The sequence below is a fragment of the Rattus rattus genome, chromosome 12, assembly GCF_011064425.1.
Source record: "Rattus rattus isolate New Zealand chromosome 12, Rrattus_CSIRO_v1, whole genome shotgun sequence".
Taxonomy (NCBI): Eukaryota; Metazoa; Chordata; class Mammalia; order Rodentia; family Muridae; genus Rattus; species Rattus rattus.
In genome coordinates, this window is record NC_046165.1 from 45226107 (window position 1) to 45243155 (window position 17049).

The following is a 17049-nucleotide window of genomic DNA, read 5'->3' on the forward strand; positions in this document are numbered from 1 at the left end:
CCCCGCTCTGCCCTCTCTCCCTCCCTCCCCTCCCTCTCTTTTGTTTTTGTTTTTTGAGACAGGGCTTCTCTGTGTAGCCCTGGCTGCTTTGGAACTTGCTATGTAGACCAAGCTGGCCTTGAACTCAGAGGTCTGCCCGCCTTTGCCTCCCACGTGCTGGGATTAAAGGTGTACACCACCATGCAAGCCCCGTTTTCTTTCCTTTTATATTTTTGAGACAGGGCCCTGCTATGGAGCCTGGATTAACCAGAACTCAGTAAGTAGTTCAAGCTGGTCTTGAATTTATGATTGTCTTCCTCACATAAACAAGTGCTGGAGCTCAGGTATGCGCCACCACGCCCATGCACACCTTGACCATAGGTAAAGCATGACTTTTGATCTCTGCATTATATGAGAAATTCAAAGAACACATACTTGAAGTTCAAACACAGTAGTGTTTACTGCTAGGCACCAAGGAAAGTAGAAGTGAAGGAAATTTAGTTCCAACAGACGGGAAGCTACCGTTCAGAATGGTTCTGAACAGAACCACAGGTAACGAGTTCCCTAAAATCATGCAGCACTCTCCAGCTGGTGCCATGGCTTACCAACACTGCTTTAGGCAATGGTTTTGCTCTAACTTAGTTAAACTTGTATGTTTAGGTCTCTTCAAAAGTATTGAAAGTCAGTAGCCTATTTGGTTTGAGATTTTTTTTTTAAAAACATTCCTATATGCTAAAAAAAAAAGGTCTAAGAGAACAATGTATCATTTGCTCACAAATATAATTGCATAATTGCATCTCTTTTAAAGAAGATCTCTTTTAAAGAAGAGCATTAATAATCAATCAAGTAATTGATTATTAATCAATTACTGATGGAATGACACACGGCGATGCCTTACCTTGCTAATGGTGGTTTGCAGAGTGATGGGGCTGGTGGTAGCCTACCCTTTTTTCAATTCATTAATTAATTAGTTAGCCAATTAACTAATTTTGGAGAGTACTTTTCTGTCTGCTACATAACAATGATATTTAATAAGGAAGGATTTTTTTCCTGAAGATTAAAATCAATTGCAAGTTGGTGCCATTAATTTACGCTTCAGTCTAAGTAAGTCTTCAGGCTTCCTTGTTCCTCTAGCTCCTCCTGGACAGCATCGAGATTATATACGGAGTGCACTTCACTGCTGCTGGGCTTGTCTGTCTCGGTCAGAGCTGCACCTACTCATGGCACCTCCTGAGCGTTACCATCTGCAAACAGGAGCTGGTACAAACTACTGGGGACCTTTGCTGACCGTCTCCAGTCTCTAGCTTTGGACCGTAAAGGACTATGCTGTGTACAACGGCCCCTGTATCTTCTCTCCCTTCCAGCATGCACAGATGTCGACAACCACACTGAGATGAGGAAGAAAAAATGCAGAGCCCGGAGATGCTTATGGCTGAATGCTGCACGCTGACCCTATCCGTATATCGTGATGTTGGTGGCATTTAGCATTGGCAGAAAGCGAAGACAGTCTTACTCTGTCACTCTCAAGATGGATAGATTTGCTTTTCCTTTTAAGAGTCTAAAAATAAGTTTTAGCCACTTAACAGCTGTTGGAGTGGCTAAATCAGAAGTTCCCTTAATGGTGGCATTTAAAACCCGATTAATCTGTGAGAGGAAAGGTCAATTTAAGTGATACCTGCATATGTTTGTCACTGTCTTGTCCAATCATGTTTCTCCATTCCATGAGCGACTGCTGCAGACGCTCGAGTCCTGTTTCCCAGAGTCTGACGCGCCCTCCCATATCCACAGTCACGACGCTGCTCTTGTCCCACTCAGCCAGCAGAGCATCTGTGTCCGAAATAGCGGATAACCATGCGGTATATGGCGAGAGAGACTCTGCACTGAAAGAGGAGCCCAAAGTAAGGTCAGAGACCACGGAAAGCAGGCAGGTGATGCCTTAACGTGTGCAATGCTACCCCCCCTCCCCCAACCCAAGAAATGTGTCCCCTCAGCCTTGGAGAGCTGCACCTGGGCTTCTCCAGTGCAGGGTTGCTTCCCGTCTGCTCTCACCCAGCTCACAGCACAGAACATCCTGAGGACACACCCAGTGAAGGGAGAGATGCACATACTCAGTTTGGGGCTGAGGAGACAGCTCAGTGGTTAATGCACTTGCTGTGCAAGCATGCGGAGGGGAGGGGCTTCTGCCTCTGTGAATCCAGCCACAGAGGATATGTGAGTACATGGAGGGAAGCAGGGCTTACTAGAACACTACACGTTCAATCGCCAGCACCACAGAATAAAAATGTAATCAAATTCAAATATATGATACAAAAAACTTGAAGAAAAAAGGCATTAATTTTGGCTCTGCAGTTATGCAATCCTGTTATGGTTTTTATTATATGAAGTTAGCTGCTGTGGTTTGGATGAGAATGGCCCCATAGGCTCATATATTTGAATACTTAATAACAGAGGAACTGTTTGGGAAGGATTTGGAGGTGTGGCCTTGCCTGAGGAGGTGTGGCACTGAGGGTGGGTTTCAAAAACCCATGCCAAGCATCACCTCACTCTCTCTGTCTCCTGCCTGTAGATCAGGATGTAAGCTCTCAGCTAATGTTTCCGTGCCATGTCTGCCTGTCGCCACTCTCTCTGCCATTTGCCATCATGGACCAACACTGTAAAACTATGACCAGTGAATGATTTATTCCAAAAGTTGTCTTGGTCATAATGTTTATCACAGCAAAAATACAGTAACTAAGAAAGGTATCATGTAGAACATTCCTGGTGTTCAATTTAACCTTGATTCTTGAACTAATTGTTTTTAAGCAAATGCATGACCAAGATGGAATAAGACATTTCCTTAAATGATTAAAAAACACTTCCCACTAAGCCAACATATTAAGGTATTCTAAGAGGCCACATGTGTTAGAGAAAGCAAATTTACCACTCTAGCTAATGACTTCATTTTCCTAAGTTTAAAGTCTGACGAAAGGTCACGAGCAACGAAGCTGTTGCTGAGTTCTGCATTGCTGTGCCTACCTAGCTGTTTCCTTCTGGCAGTTGGAGGAGGGTCTAGCATTGGGTAGCCTTCAGATGCTGCCACACCAGCCTGGCTTATATCTGATGCAGAGAGCTCTCCAGACCCCTCTCACTGGGACGCCAGGCAAGGCTCTGCCCACTGTGTTGGGAGCATCAGGGGAGGGGATGCGATTTAGAAGTAGAGTGGGAGGCTTTGGCTGGGAGTAAGCAAAGCACTAAGGGGTAATAAGCCCATCTGGGGTCTCTGCAACTGCTCAGCGACAGTGTGGGAGCTGTGCAGGAGAGCCTGTGGTGAACGGGTGAGCAGGAGGAGCTTTGCTGCTTTCATAGGACAGGCTACAGTCAGAACAGAGGCGAGATTACCTGGGGACAGGGATGTATCGGAGTTTCTTTGCTTGAAGATCAGTAACCTCTATGTAGCCAGCTGTCTGTGGGGGAGTGACATCTGCAAATAAGTCATGACACAAGCCCAGTGTTAAAGGTGCGGATGCCAAGTGAACCCAAGGGTGGACTCTGGGACAACCAAACACTTTCACAACACAAACGTGCTTTAAAAGGTTCTTGCCTGTCTGTCTAGCTACACGTGAACCATCTATTTTCCCATCTGCCATCACTTTTATTATAGTTTGGGTTAGAATGAAATGCCCAGGATATTCACACCATACCCACTGAGTGTGGTTCACAAAACAAACAAACAAACCCCAGAAAAAGAAAATCAAAAAACAAACAATAACAGGGGTTCTAGTTCAACCAAACAAAATGGCTATCTCAAAAGCTCACGGTGAAGGATTTTTCTGAAACGAGCTGTCTAGAATCTTCTGTGCACCTTTACGTATGCAACAGAGGTGTGTGTGGATGCTAACTTTGCAGCGGACATGCTAACCAGCTTGCTGGGGGCAGGTGGGTGGGAGGTCACTCTTCATGAGCTCACAGAAGGAAGGAGCCAAGTTCCCTCCTCCCTCTGCCTTTCTTTTCCTTTCTGAGCCACTGTGCACCTCTGGGGACTTGGAAAAGATTCCAGAGTGGGAATCCTCGAATTGGAGCCAGGTGTGAGAGAGTCAGAGGGTGTGTGTGTGTGTGTGTGTGTGTGTGTGTGTGTGTGTGTGTGTGTGTGTGTGTGTGTGTGTGTGTGTGTGCATGTGTGTGTGTGCGTGTGTGTGTGTGTTTGTGTGTGCATGTGTGTGTGTGTGCGCGTGTGTGCATGTGTGTGTGTGTGTGTGTGTGCGTGTGTGCGTGTGTGTGTGTGTGTGTGTGTGTGTGTGTAGAGGAAGGGAAGAGGTTGACCAGGGGGCCAAGGAAAAGTGTTAGACATAAACACCCACCCTGCTAGAGTAGTTGTCCCCAGGTGACAGCATAAGCTTGTCACAAGTTACACTGTCTGCCTTGAGCTTCCATGGAATAACGTAACCTTTGATAAAGTTGTACACCATTTGTAATTTTTTGTCAATTTCTGATTCTAAAATCTAGCTGAAATGAGGTGACTTTATAGTAGGTCTACAAATATATATTTATCGAGCACATATTTTGTTGTTGTTGATGTTTTGGTTTTTGTCTTCTTTTTCTAACGAGGACCAGCTTTTGAAGCTAGCGCTGCCTAGCTAACCTGGAAAGGTTGCTTTGTCACTTAAGGACATTTTCAAAAGCACACAACAGTAAGCTGGGATACTCAGCCTGTTCTGACCACTATGAGAACAACATGTCTGCTCATTTAAAAATCTTTCTCTACATTGTTCTTTCTTTTTGTCCACAATTAATTCCACAGACAGAGGAGGAGAAAATGCAGTGCTGGCTGTGTCTTCTGTTCACTAAGGAAAAAGCAAGACTCCATCCTGATATGAAGACGGTCCACGCAGCGGCAGAGGGCTCTGTGGTTATGCAGGTACCTGGCAGTGTTATGGCAATACTTCTAGGCACTTAAAAGGAAACGGGAGTAAAGTTTACTGAGCTAAAAATAGACCAGGAGACAAAAATATTTACAGAAAGTGCCTTATGTGTATCCTTCAGTGGGATTCGTGGATGAATTAAGGAAGTGTGTCTGCAGCCAGGTCTCTCTCCAGACTTAGCTTTATGCATCCATTTTAAACGTGCAGTACTTAAGATGGAGGCTTAGTATATTTCCACTGTGGTTACGGCGCAGGTGCATTTCAAAGATAGGTCCGGACTGTATTTAGGGATTAGTGCACTCATCATTAAAGGGAAGTCACTGCTGCAGTGTTTATCACCGAGTTCCCATGAACAGGGAGCGTTTATATGTACAGGGCCAAGGTTAGGTCAGGAATAAAAACTGCCGGGTGAAACAAGCGAGAGTCTGCAGAGCCCAATGAAGCTACTTTACGAAATCCACTTCTGGAAATGCAATCCGCTGCGTCTCTGCTGGCCGCTAGGATCGAGGTCCTTCTGTCTGGATTTACTGATTTAACGTGACATGGGCTGCAGTGAAAGCTTCATTGACTGATGTTTTCCAGTAACGAACGGTCTTTATGTATGTGTGTGTACATGCCCATCAGGTGACTAAACGTCACTTTTACATCTAGACACAGATGAAACAAAGATCAACATGATTGGGCGGTAGAAAACCATAATGAGGGTTGGCAAGATGGCTCAGTGGGTAAAGACAATCCTTGTCAGGCCTGAAAACCTGAATTCAATTTCCTGAACCCAAATCCCTGCACATTGTCCCCTGATCTCTTCATGCATACCAAGGTAAATGCCAGCCCCCTCCACACACTAAATAAAAGTGCAATAAATATAAAAGCCGTAATAAGAAGTACTATCCACCTCTCACTAGGATGAAATGCCGACAGCACTAGGTCCTGGCAGGGATATGGAACAACTGTGCTCTCACTCACTACTGAGAGAGATGCAAATGGGCCTGGCCATTTCAGAAAAGAGTTCAACAGTTTGACTGTAGGTTATATAAAAAATGCCACTCCCAAGTATCTACCCAAGTAAAGCAAAAAACCTAGGCTCACGGAGAAACCTCTGCACAAACGCTCAGAGAGGCCCTGTTGCCAGGTACAACTGGAAACACTCATTGTGGATCAGTTTGTGAATGGATACCCAAATGGTAGCATACTCACGTGGCAGTGCTATAACCACTCAGTAGACTACTAGACTGAATAAGCAGTACAGTATACTGGCAATGTACTGGCTAGTTTTTGTCTACTTCAGACAAGTTAGAGTCACCTTGGAAGAGGGAACCTCAACTGAGGAAATGTCTCCATCTATTGGCCCGTGAGAAATCCTCTGGGGCATTTTCTTGATGAATGATCAGTGTGGGAGGGCCTGGCCCACTGTAGCAGGGCCATCCCTGAGCAGGTGGCCCCGAGTTGCATAAGAAAGCAGTCTGAGCAAGCCTGGGTGAGCAGGGCAGTAGGAAGCACTCCTTCCTGGCCTCTGCTTCTGGTTCCCTGCATTTCTCTCTTGGTTTCCCCTCATGATGGCCCAGAAGCTGTAAGGTGAAATAAACCTTTTCGTCCCCTAGCTGTTTTTGATCCTGATGTTTGTCATGTCATCAGGAAGCCAAACTAGGGCAGACACAAAACATAAATGATTCTTGAAGACATTATTAAGTGAAAGACACCAGACTCAAGGATTACATACATAGTACATTTACATTCAAGGACTGATTTATATACTTTTATAGGAATCCATTAGTATAGCATCACGTTAAGGACAAATCCGTAGGGACAGAAATTAGGTCAGTAGGGACTGGAGGCAGCTGGAAGGGTTGACTACTGTTATCTGTAGTGGGTCAGGAAGACATTTCTTTACTAATTGTGAGGATGGCTAAGCAAATGCTGTATTCACCAACTGTAAAAACAGTGAAATGTGCTGTCTTTAATCAGAAGAAATGTGACCGTTCAAACTCTCACAGGTAGAGGCGAGGAGGACAAACATGGAGGAAGTGGTTCTGACAGGGCCGGGCCAGCACCTGCCTGTGTCTGATGGGTGCTGGCACTAGACTCTGATAGAACACACACTCCTGAGTTGTAGCACAGGGACAAGGTGGATAAAGGAGGGCAGACATGAGTGATGAGGAGGGTCAGGGGGAGCCCTGGGCTTCTGGGTGGAGAGAAGAGCACTGTGTCGTGGTGGGAAGTGTCTTTCTTGGCCCCCCTTTTCCTGTCATAATTCCTTCATTTCATTAACTCCCACACATCGTCCAGGAATCACTAAATTGTCATCAACTGGGGCATAAGCTGCTCCCGTGTTTACAGATCAGCTTGTTTGTGTACACACACACACACACACACACACACACACACACTATATTATACATAGTATATATGCTTTTATATATTCCACTATAGTAATGCTGTGATGTACTGCAGCTGCCATATCATTCAGCTATTGCTTCTAATGCAGAGAATTTTAAGGAAAAGTTGATTATTTTCCATGAGTTTTAGTTTGGAAAGAACAGATTCTAGGTATAATCATTTAAACAGGTCTTTCAAACTCAGTAACAGTTATAATACATTTAGCATTATGTTGTGTTAATTTGGCTCCCAAAATCGCATGGGAACCTGCATGTCTGTACTGAGGGTACCTCCCAGGGGCCACTTCCCCGATTGGGTCTAGGGTAGCAGAGATGTGATATAGATTTTAGAAAGTAATAATTCAGGAATACAAGAGGGGAAAGCATGCTAGCTGTGGGGTAGTTTGGAAGTGCCCAGCTTAAGATGCTTAAGGTCTTTCAAATATAAGACTGTGTATGTGTCTTTTTTGGGGGAATCCAGAACATTCTGGCCAGTGGTAGCGAGAAGCGCCCATGGCCAGAGAGGAGTTCAGAGCGGATTAAGATTTATCGCTTCAGCACTATATCCATAAAGGCCACTCTAATACCACAAATGCAAGTACTGGATAACAGCACTTCCACTATGCAAATGATGGTCCTTATAGTGGCTATGCTGAACACCAGTGTGGTCTGGAGGTTCTAGAGCTCTCGTGGGAGAGTTTCACAGATCTGCACCCTCAGGCCACTGGTCAGCGATCCCAGATGTTTACTTTCTCTCCCTACACCTGAGATTGAACACAAGTTAAGAAAAGCAAGCTAATAATAGCATGGGGTTTGAAGATGAGTGGATGGACCCAGAAATGATCAATACTGCACTTCTTACACAGTCATCAACATGAGGCAACTGGGACTGGTGAATAAAGCAATCCGCACACGGGCTCTCTGAGAGCGAGCTCTCCAGAAGCCGAGTTCTAAGTAAGTCGAGGTACGTGCAGATGCAGTGTGAACAAAGACAAACACTGCAGAGCCCACAAGGAGCAACTGTGTGGAGGTGTCCACAAACTTCCAACACACAGAGGTGCTTTAGCTCTTTTAACCATCAGGACGGTTTATACTTCTAAGTAGAAAATGACAATGATAGACTAAACATCGCTGCACAAAAGCAAGCTGCCTTTAGCCGTCTTGGCAAGCTGAAATGGCTCCGCACCTTTTGGGTAGATGTCTTTCAGAGGGACTTCTCCTGGGGGCAGAATCCTCACCACCTGATTCGTGTGTGTGAGAGTCACGCAGTTGTTGTGCCTTGGGGTAACACTTGTCCGCTTCCCCGTGTACATTGTTATATTCGTGACACTTGGTTTTCCCAAAGATGACGACCTCTTCCATGAATAAACTTCACTGGGTGACTGGAAAAAAAATAGATAAAAAGAAAAGAGAAGAAAAAGGAGAAACGGTGATAAAATCTCACACCTATTACGTTCATCACAGTGCTTAGATTCTTTTTTTTTTTAATGCTTAGATTCTTTAAACTAGTGTTGACTTAGATTTTATGGGTAAATTCAAGATATCCCTAATCTTTTTTTTTTTTTTAAATAAACATGGCAGAGGAGATGTATGTTTAACCCATGTCTATGCAGGTACGAAATACTTAACGTTCTACTTTTGAATTGTAATTGAAAAGAGGGAAGATGGCAGTACAGTATTTTTACACTGATACAACTTGAGCAGGACGGATGGGTGGGTTAAGGGAGCTGTTGCCAAGGCTGACAATGAGTTTGATGTCTGCGACTCTCAGGGTGTAGAGAAAGACCAGTCTCTTGGAAGTTGTCCTATGATGTCCAAATGTCACGGGGCTCCATACATACATGTGATCTAAATGTAATTTAGAAGCTAAACTAGTAGTATTAATATCTATGCCTCTACTAGTCATGTAAAGTAAAAAAAAAATATATGCTGGGGCTTTTAAGGCTCCTGGGGTGTCCCTCCTGGCTACATGGCTATGTCTTGTCCAGATTTAGCTCTTCTGGAATTTTGTGATTTTTTTCCCTCTCATTATTTTACTTCATGCATTTATCCTTCCCAAGATTATAGAGTATTTCTGTCCTCTGTTTTCTCCACAAGTTTTAAGGTGTTGTCTTTGCATTTAAGTCCAGAACTCACAAGGCATGTACTGTCCTTCACGTGGTGTGGCAGGGACTCGTGTTTACTTTTCTGGACTGCTTAATGTCCAAACGCTACTCACCACTGCCCGCAGCCTGGCCAGCATATGTAGTCGGCCATATGCACCTGCTTCTGGCCACTGCACTCTATTCTACTGTGTGTCTTATACCCTGGGCCATGACACTCCCGGCCTGGGTTAATTACCCAGCCTTGAAAGAGAGCAGCCAAAGCGCTCACACTTTACTGTTTTGTCCTTGCACTCCACAAGGCTACAAGAGAAGCACTGGCCTGTGGCTTCCTTTGTGCTGGGTACTAGGCACTCAGTACTCTATACTTGGTGCTGCCCATATTTTTATTCTAATGGCTACAGAGTAGCATCTCTCCATGGCTTCAAGTTTCTCACTAATGGATAACGGCTGTGAGAATCCGTCATATATTTACTTTCTATCCCTGCATCTTCTTTGACCAAGTATATTTCATGACTTTCACCCATGTTTTCACATTTTTTATTAATTTTATTTTTATATTTGCCTAAATATACTGGAAACTACAACACAAATATATGAAATTCCAATCCAACATCTACAGGCTTCATTCTTTCAAGAATCTGCGATTTCCTTTCCTGACTGTGAGGAATCCATTTTTTCATCATTCATCTATCTTTGGTATAGTTGATTATCCTCACGATATTTAATGTCTTCCTCAGGTCCATGATACGTGGCCAATCTCTCACCTCTACCAATCTCTCATCTCTGAAGCTGGTGCCTCCTGCTTGGGTCCCAGTAGCCCACATGGAGATGCACCCATTCATGTGCTTACCTAGGGTTTGCACTCCCGCAGCAGGCTGCCTCTTCACAGGGACATGTAGTCATTGTGCTTGACACCATGACACATAATCCCTTCTCCACCAGGGATGGCCTTACCCCACCCACACTTGCCTGTATTACTTCATACTAGCTTACTGTCTAGAAATGTTAAGAAGTGGCTGTTTGCTTAGCCTTGAACTTTCTGGACTTTTTGTTGTAGTTGTTTTGTTTTTTGAGACAGTATTTTTTCTAAATAATAGCCCTGGCTATACTGGAATTCACTCTGTAGACCAGGCTGGCCTTGAACTCACAGAGCTCTATCTGCCTGTTTCCCCAATTCTTGGATTAAATGCATGTGCAACCACACCTAGTTTGAACTTTATGAATCTTAAGTTTTTTGAATATAAGTCTTGGGTTAAGAGATGTCGTTTACAAATACGTTCTTTTAGTCTATAGATTGTCTTGTCATTCATTCAATGGTGTCTTTTATAGGTTTGTTTTGAGGTAGAATAATTATCAATTTTTTCTCTTTGTTCTATGTCTAAGATATTACAGTACTTGGCTGGGGTAGTGGTAGTGGGTATCCTGGTCTTCTGTTTATGTTTGTTTTGAGGTAAGATCTTGCTAGCACAGTCTAGTCTTAAAATTACAGTTCTTCTGCCTCAGCCTCCTGAGTCCTGGGATCATAGGTGTGCACTGCCTATCTGCTTTCTTTGTCTTACTCTTGATAACAAAATGAATGCCCATAATGGTCATCACTGGTAATGATATTTCTTGTAGATTTAAAAATTATCTACTTACTGTTACGGTAAGCGAGTTATGTAACTTATAATAGTTTATTTATTTTGACAACTGCATAAAAAGCTAATAAGGAATGACATATCCTTTTGTAGAACCTTATGAAGAAATACAGAGAAATTCACACACAAGCAGGGAAGCAATGTGGTAAAGGATACAGGCTACGGGGCTAATCACTCCTGAGCTGAAGCTCTGGGTCTGTCACTGCAATCTTTGCGGGAGGAAGGATGGGAGGTATAACCTCTTCCTGTTTTTCCATGTATAAAACTATAGAAGTATTGTAAAAATCAAAGAGCTATTGGCATGAAAGGGCTTAGAGGAGCATAGTGTGCTGCCGTAGTACTGGGCCTCAGCAGTGCACTTGCTTTGAATGCCGAGCGTCCACTTACATTTGAACTGGGCGTCTCCTCCACAGTGGGCACCAGCACCCAGGGATGGCTTTGATGAGGTTACTACCTTGTGTCCTAGGAAGTTCTGTAGGGTTGACATAAGCCATAGCCTATACACAGTTTTTGCCTTCTACCTTAATCATGGTAGCACTGCATTTTAACACTGATATCTCCAACCAGAGGAAAGTGGTGAGGCCGATCTTTAGACAGTCCTATTGCCACAGAAAAGCTCTATTATTTTTCTACCTAAGCAGCAAGGGTGGCAGAAAGCTCACCAGCGTGGCTCTATCAGTCCATCAAGGCTGCTGCGGACACAATGTGGGAGCGAATGCTTGTGGCCTGACAACTAGTAACGCTCATGTCAAATTCTAAGGCACATACTATCCACTCAGTTTTGGATTTCAAATGTTTTATATCTGTAAGTACTCTCCCAATTGTTAATTAAACTAGAACTTGGAAGCATGAGCTTGGTGTATCAAGTAGAGCCGTATTTTTATCTTCAGCAGACTCTGACTCGCCTTGCAGTCACAAAGGGAATCATTTAAATTGAATATTTAATCACAACACACAGGGCTACATCTTAGACTATCAGGTTGCAACTTACTTGTCTTGGAATAATCTTACTTTTTCACCCTACATCTCCACTGGGGGAAAATGAGGACTACTTTTACTTAAAGCCATTTAAGAATCACTTTATATAAATCCTAGAAGACATGGCACTTTGATTGGTCTCAGCTTGTTCCTCTTGTCAGTCCATGAGCACACAGTTAGGATGGGGTGATAAGAAAGTCACCATTAGTATGTTAAGTGCTGTGTCACATGAACTCCCAGAGGCGGAAAGAAGCCATTTTCCTTATTACATTCTATCACATCACAGTTTAAACGCTATTTTTAAAGTACTGAAGCTATAAATAAATGGAGAACACAGTTTTGGTGGCTGGTTTCAAACGTAGGCTTGACTGGAAATGTTTACAAGAACATGACTTTCAGTTCCTCTTCTTCAGACAGGCCGAGATGTGCTAGGCTGCACTGAGGAGAAATGTTCACTCAAGAGCACTCAGTGTCAGAGGCTGGGATTTACCATGAGGTCTGGGAAGCCAACGACTATGGTCGCGTGACTCTTTTCATCCGAGAGAATACGGTTAGGAGAGGCAATCTTCTGGCCCACAGCTGAGGTTAGGTTTTCAGATGACAGCTGATCGCTTGAAACTTTATGAGGTATGTAGAACTCTGTTTCTGAAAAGTGTGAGATACATCTTAGACATGATATAATCCTAGTACAGTCCAGCAATTATTATTGTTGCTTTTTTTTTTTTGCAAGATTTCATTCTCAACAACTCAAACAACAAAGGACAATTTTTTAAAAACCATTTTAAACGACACCTGCCAGATTTTGTCTGAGACTATGGTTTTAATTATCACAGCATCTTCCCAAAGTGAGTCCAAGCACTTTTGCAAGCCAACACTTGCAGCAGTAACTATCCTCCTGAATCAAGGAGCTGGGCCAGGGTTGGCAAACTGTGATGAACGGAGCAGAAGTTCTGATAAGACAGCAGGCAGCCCATAGGGGGAAAAGACGCTAACCCAGGCTAGCCTTGGGACCTCACTATAGTAAGTAAAAAATGAAACAGACAGACAAACAAGCCATTCAACAGGTAAACAAATCTCACACAGAGTTTCAAAGCGTGGCTTCCTGATGAAGATTTGTAGGTGCAAGAGTCTGATTTCCTACCTCTGTTGGGTTAGGTGTAAGTATCCCACAGGCAGAGGCCCCTGTCCCCCATCAGCCTGGAGGGCAGTGTATGCATAAGCATGCGCACACAGCAGCAAGCACAGGGGACACAGTATTTACCTTGTGTGACCCCAAACCCTGTGCTGGGCAGCTCTTCTTTCAACATATACAGCTGGCAGGCCCCGGTGTCCTCAGCACCAATGTGTGCAGGCTTAGTCAAGAGATACTTCCTGTAAGCAAACAAGAAGCCCGGCTTAATTTAAGTCCATTTTATCTTAAACGTTTTCTTTTTCTAACAGTAATTAGGACAGACCAAGAAAAATTAGATTTTATTTTCCTCTCAAAGCCCCTGAGCATAATTTGTACCTTAAACATTTCATCACAAATTACCAAACCAGTATTTTCAACAATACTGTAAGGAGAAATACCAAATAACATAGTGAATACAAATTTAAAATAAATTCCTATTCAAGACAGGCACAGCTATGACCCTTACTACCATTGAGCCCCCTCTCGCTTTTTTCTATTTTTGTTCTTGTGGATGTACTTTGAGACAGGGTATTGGTAGAGAATCAATTATTAGCTCAGGCTGGCCATGGGCTTGTGATTCCTGCCTCCGTGTTCTGAGTGCTAGGATTTCAGGTGTCCCTGCCATGTCCAGAAATGGAGCTCCCTCGGGACCTGAGTCTTGGATCAGGCAGCCGATGAGAGTATGGCCCTGGATTTGTGACCAGCTGAGAAAGAGAAGTGCGTGACTATAATTGCCCAAGTTTTTATTTGCCTTCAAGATTTCTAAAACATAGATCTATCAGTAGCCAGATGCTGTTGTCTGGAGGGCACTTTGCTAACCAGCAGGAAGAGTCTTAGTGGATGTAGCACACGAGGAAGATAAACTTGAAATCCGCCATGAGTTCTATAAAGGCCGGTGCAGGATACTGCACCTCCCACAGAATGTGTGAGGCTCAGAAGGCACTTAGCAGACACCACCATAACTATACCCAGTACGTACACGAGATGAAAAGAGAAACGTCTAAGTGGGTCCTGGGACAAAAAGGCAACATCTCTAGGATGGAGGGTTTGCCTCTCAGGAAAGAGGATGAAAGGGTTGCTTTGTAGCAGCTGGAGTCTGGCAAGAACACAGTGAATGCTCAATGTGTTAGTAGGAAAGCCCCAAACACAAGTGGGTCATTCGTAAAAGTCATCATTTTTAATTGTTAATTTCCACTTCATTCTGAGAAGAGACACAGAATAACTTTAACTTTTGCTCAGTGTGTACTTCTAAACCTTCCTTAGAAAGGCTGACAAGCACAGAAACATAAAGTTAGGGGAGAGCAGTGATAGACGAGGCCGGCCCTCTGCACACTTCATGAGAGAGAACACCCAAAGGTTTACCCACTGATTTGTTTTGTTTTCCACAAGAAGCCATTTGTCCTCCGCTACAAGGAAAACTGTCCCGAGGTTGATGGGAAGTGAGATGGTGTGAGTTAGTCCTTCTAAGACATCCAGGACAGTCAAGCTATTCCTGAAAGAGAAGAAAATTATATCTGAAAGGAAGTGATGGGGCTAACGTGGGGTAATCAGGTTACACTATAATATACAACCTGAAAGTGAGCATTTTCTCAGACTAAGCAACAATAAAGGAACATGCTATTTTAGAAAACTGGTGTACAAAATTCTCAATCTGCCAGGGTAGGCATGAGAAAAAAATAAGAAGTGACACCTGCCGTGTAGCTGGGGCTGTGTAATCACAGTATCACTTTTTTGCCTGTTTCTCAGGGGTCTCTGATCTTCAGAGGTTATTTTCAAGAATAAGATTTTATTACTTTTTGTTGGTTTTATACTAAACGAATATAATTACATCAGATAACAGAATGAACAAAATAAGAATTCTGGCTTAAAATCATCTATAGTGAAGAGCTTACCCTGTTTGTCTGTAGAATACTACCCAGTTTTTGTGTGAAAATTCTTTACACATTCTATAAGTTTCCTAAAGAAAAACAAAACAAAACAAATATAGACATGAATGATCTCATAACTACTCCTGCAATGCATGATCCAAGCCACTGACAGAGAAGCATTTATCCATGCCAAGACTTTCAGGGGAACATAGATTAACCTATATTTTAAAACACACTGCACATTACATATTAAAGCTTCTTTAGGCGTGTTGGGGGTTTTGTTCTGAGCTCTGTGGCTTGGACTTGGGGCCTTGTGCTTCATGGGCAAACTGTATCATTAAGCTACGAAAGCCTCTTCAGAGTAATTTTTAAATAGTACCAAGTGGGGTGAGCCCAGAAGTGAAGGGCGCCTGCTACTCTTGCAGAGGACCTAGGTTCAGTTCCCACCACCTGTATGTTGGCTCACAGCCATCTACACCTCCAGTTCCTGGGGATCCAACATCCTCTTCTGACCTCTGCACCAGGCACTTTCATGATGCACAGATAGACATGTAAACAAAACACCTGAAAATTAATCTTTTAAAAAGTGCAAAATACTGGTTTAAAAAAGGTGCTCATTACTGGTTAATTGTGGAATTTATGTCATAATATAGGCATACAGGAAATACTTTGTTTCCTAGCTCTTATTTCAATTATGACACTTAAAAACAGTTCTTCAGTCTTTTATAAACTATGTATGCTTATTTTCAAAGCACTGGACAAGCTTTCTTTTATATCTAAATGGCAGAAAAAACTTTTCCCTGTGTGAGGTTACATGGTTTGTTTAATTTAGTTGATAAATTGAAACATGTCTCTGACAGAGGCAAACCCATTGCCATACTTAAGATATTAACATACAAATCCAAAATATAACTATGTTATCGGAAAATAATTAAGTTGACTGCATGACTAAGAATTTGTTACAAATAACACACTCAAATAGCTCTAATGTTCCTTAATAGTCCAGTCCTGGTAATCTTCACGTTAATATGCTGTCTACTACAGGGACCTCCTGCTATTTAACTGTATATCTAACTACACAGCCTTTATACGTCAAAATCTAAAATTGCTGAATAACTCTTCTGTGTCTTCTAGTTTCTGTTGTTGTTTGGCACTGGGAGGGACAGGCAGGCATCCATCTTTGTGGATGGGAACATCCCTGGCAATCAATTTGCTAGGCAAGTCTGGTATCCCTTACACCTTCTTCCTTGTTCCACCAGGAAGACTTCTTAGATGTAGACTCTTCTGTGGGAAGGACGAGACGGTGGATGGCACGGCCAGTGGTGTCTAGCAAGAGGACGGCATTACTCTGGAAATAAACAAAATGGTATGAAATTGAAGACAACCTCCTCCCCGCCCCCAACCACAATAAAAACAGCAGCGACTAGGAACCTGAGACGGAAGGTTACTGTGATAAACCAAAGGAAAGGCAATGATACTGAAATGTAAGATATCACGAGAACACTCAGTAATCTTCACACAGAATACAGTTTTGGTAATTTACTGAAGATTTTCTAATTAGATAATGATGTAACCTTTTCTTTGAAGGTTGTCTTAAAATCAAAGATAGCTGCTCTGTACTTCTGTTTATTACATAGTCAGGAAGTGAAGAGGACACTTGGAGTTGAGAGATAGCTCAGCGTTAGAACACTGCATGCTCTCACAGAGGACCTCGTGATGTGCCCCTGCCTGTGGCTCCAGGACATCTGTCACCAACATCTGGCCCCTATAAGTACCAAGCACACACATAGTATACAACCTACATACAGGAACTGTCTCTGTGTCTCTGTGTGTGTGTCTGTGTGTGTGTCTCTCTCTCTCACACACACAGAAAATAATCAAATATTTAAAAAGAATAAAAAGGATAACCTTTAACATAGTGTTCTTATATGACCCTTAGTAAAACTTGTTTATTCTTTTCATAGACTAGGTTCAAGTAAGAAAATAATAGAAAATCGGATTAGCAAAAGTATGTGAGAGTGTAAAAACCTAGCTAGTA

General features: G+C 43.0%; 1 protein-coding gene across 1 annotated transcript in view; it reads right to left on the reverse strand.

Moving 5' to 3' along the window:
- Positions 1-17049, reverse strand: part of Vwa8 (von Willebrand factor A domain containing 8) — a 320387-nt gene that overhangs the window by 76757 nt on the left and 226581 nt on the right. The window contains exons 30-37 of the mRNA XM_032918098.1: positions 16249-16359; positions 15036-15100; positions 14510-14635; positions 13234-13343; positions 12463-12617; positions 8439-8634; positions 3358-3439; positions 1655-1859 (exon numbers count right to left, since the gene is read on the reverse strand). Coding sequence (XP_032773989.1) covers positions 1655-1859; positions 3358-3439; positions 8439-8634; positions 12463-12617; positions 13234-13343; positions 14510-14635; positions 15036-15100; positions 16249-16359 — 1050 coding nt within the window. The remainder of the gene's footprint in view (positions 1-1654; positions 1860-3357; positions 3440-8438; positions 8635-12462; positions 12618-13233; positions 13344-14509; positions 14636-15035; positions 15101-16248; positions 16360-17049) is intronic.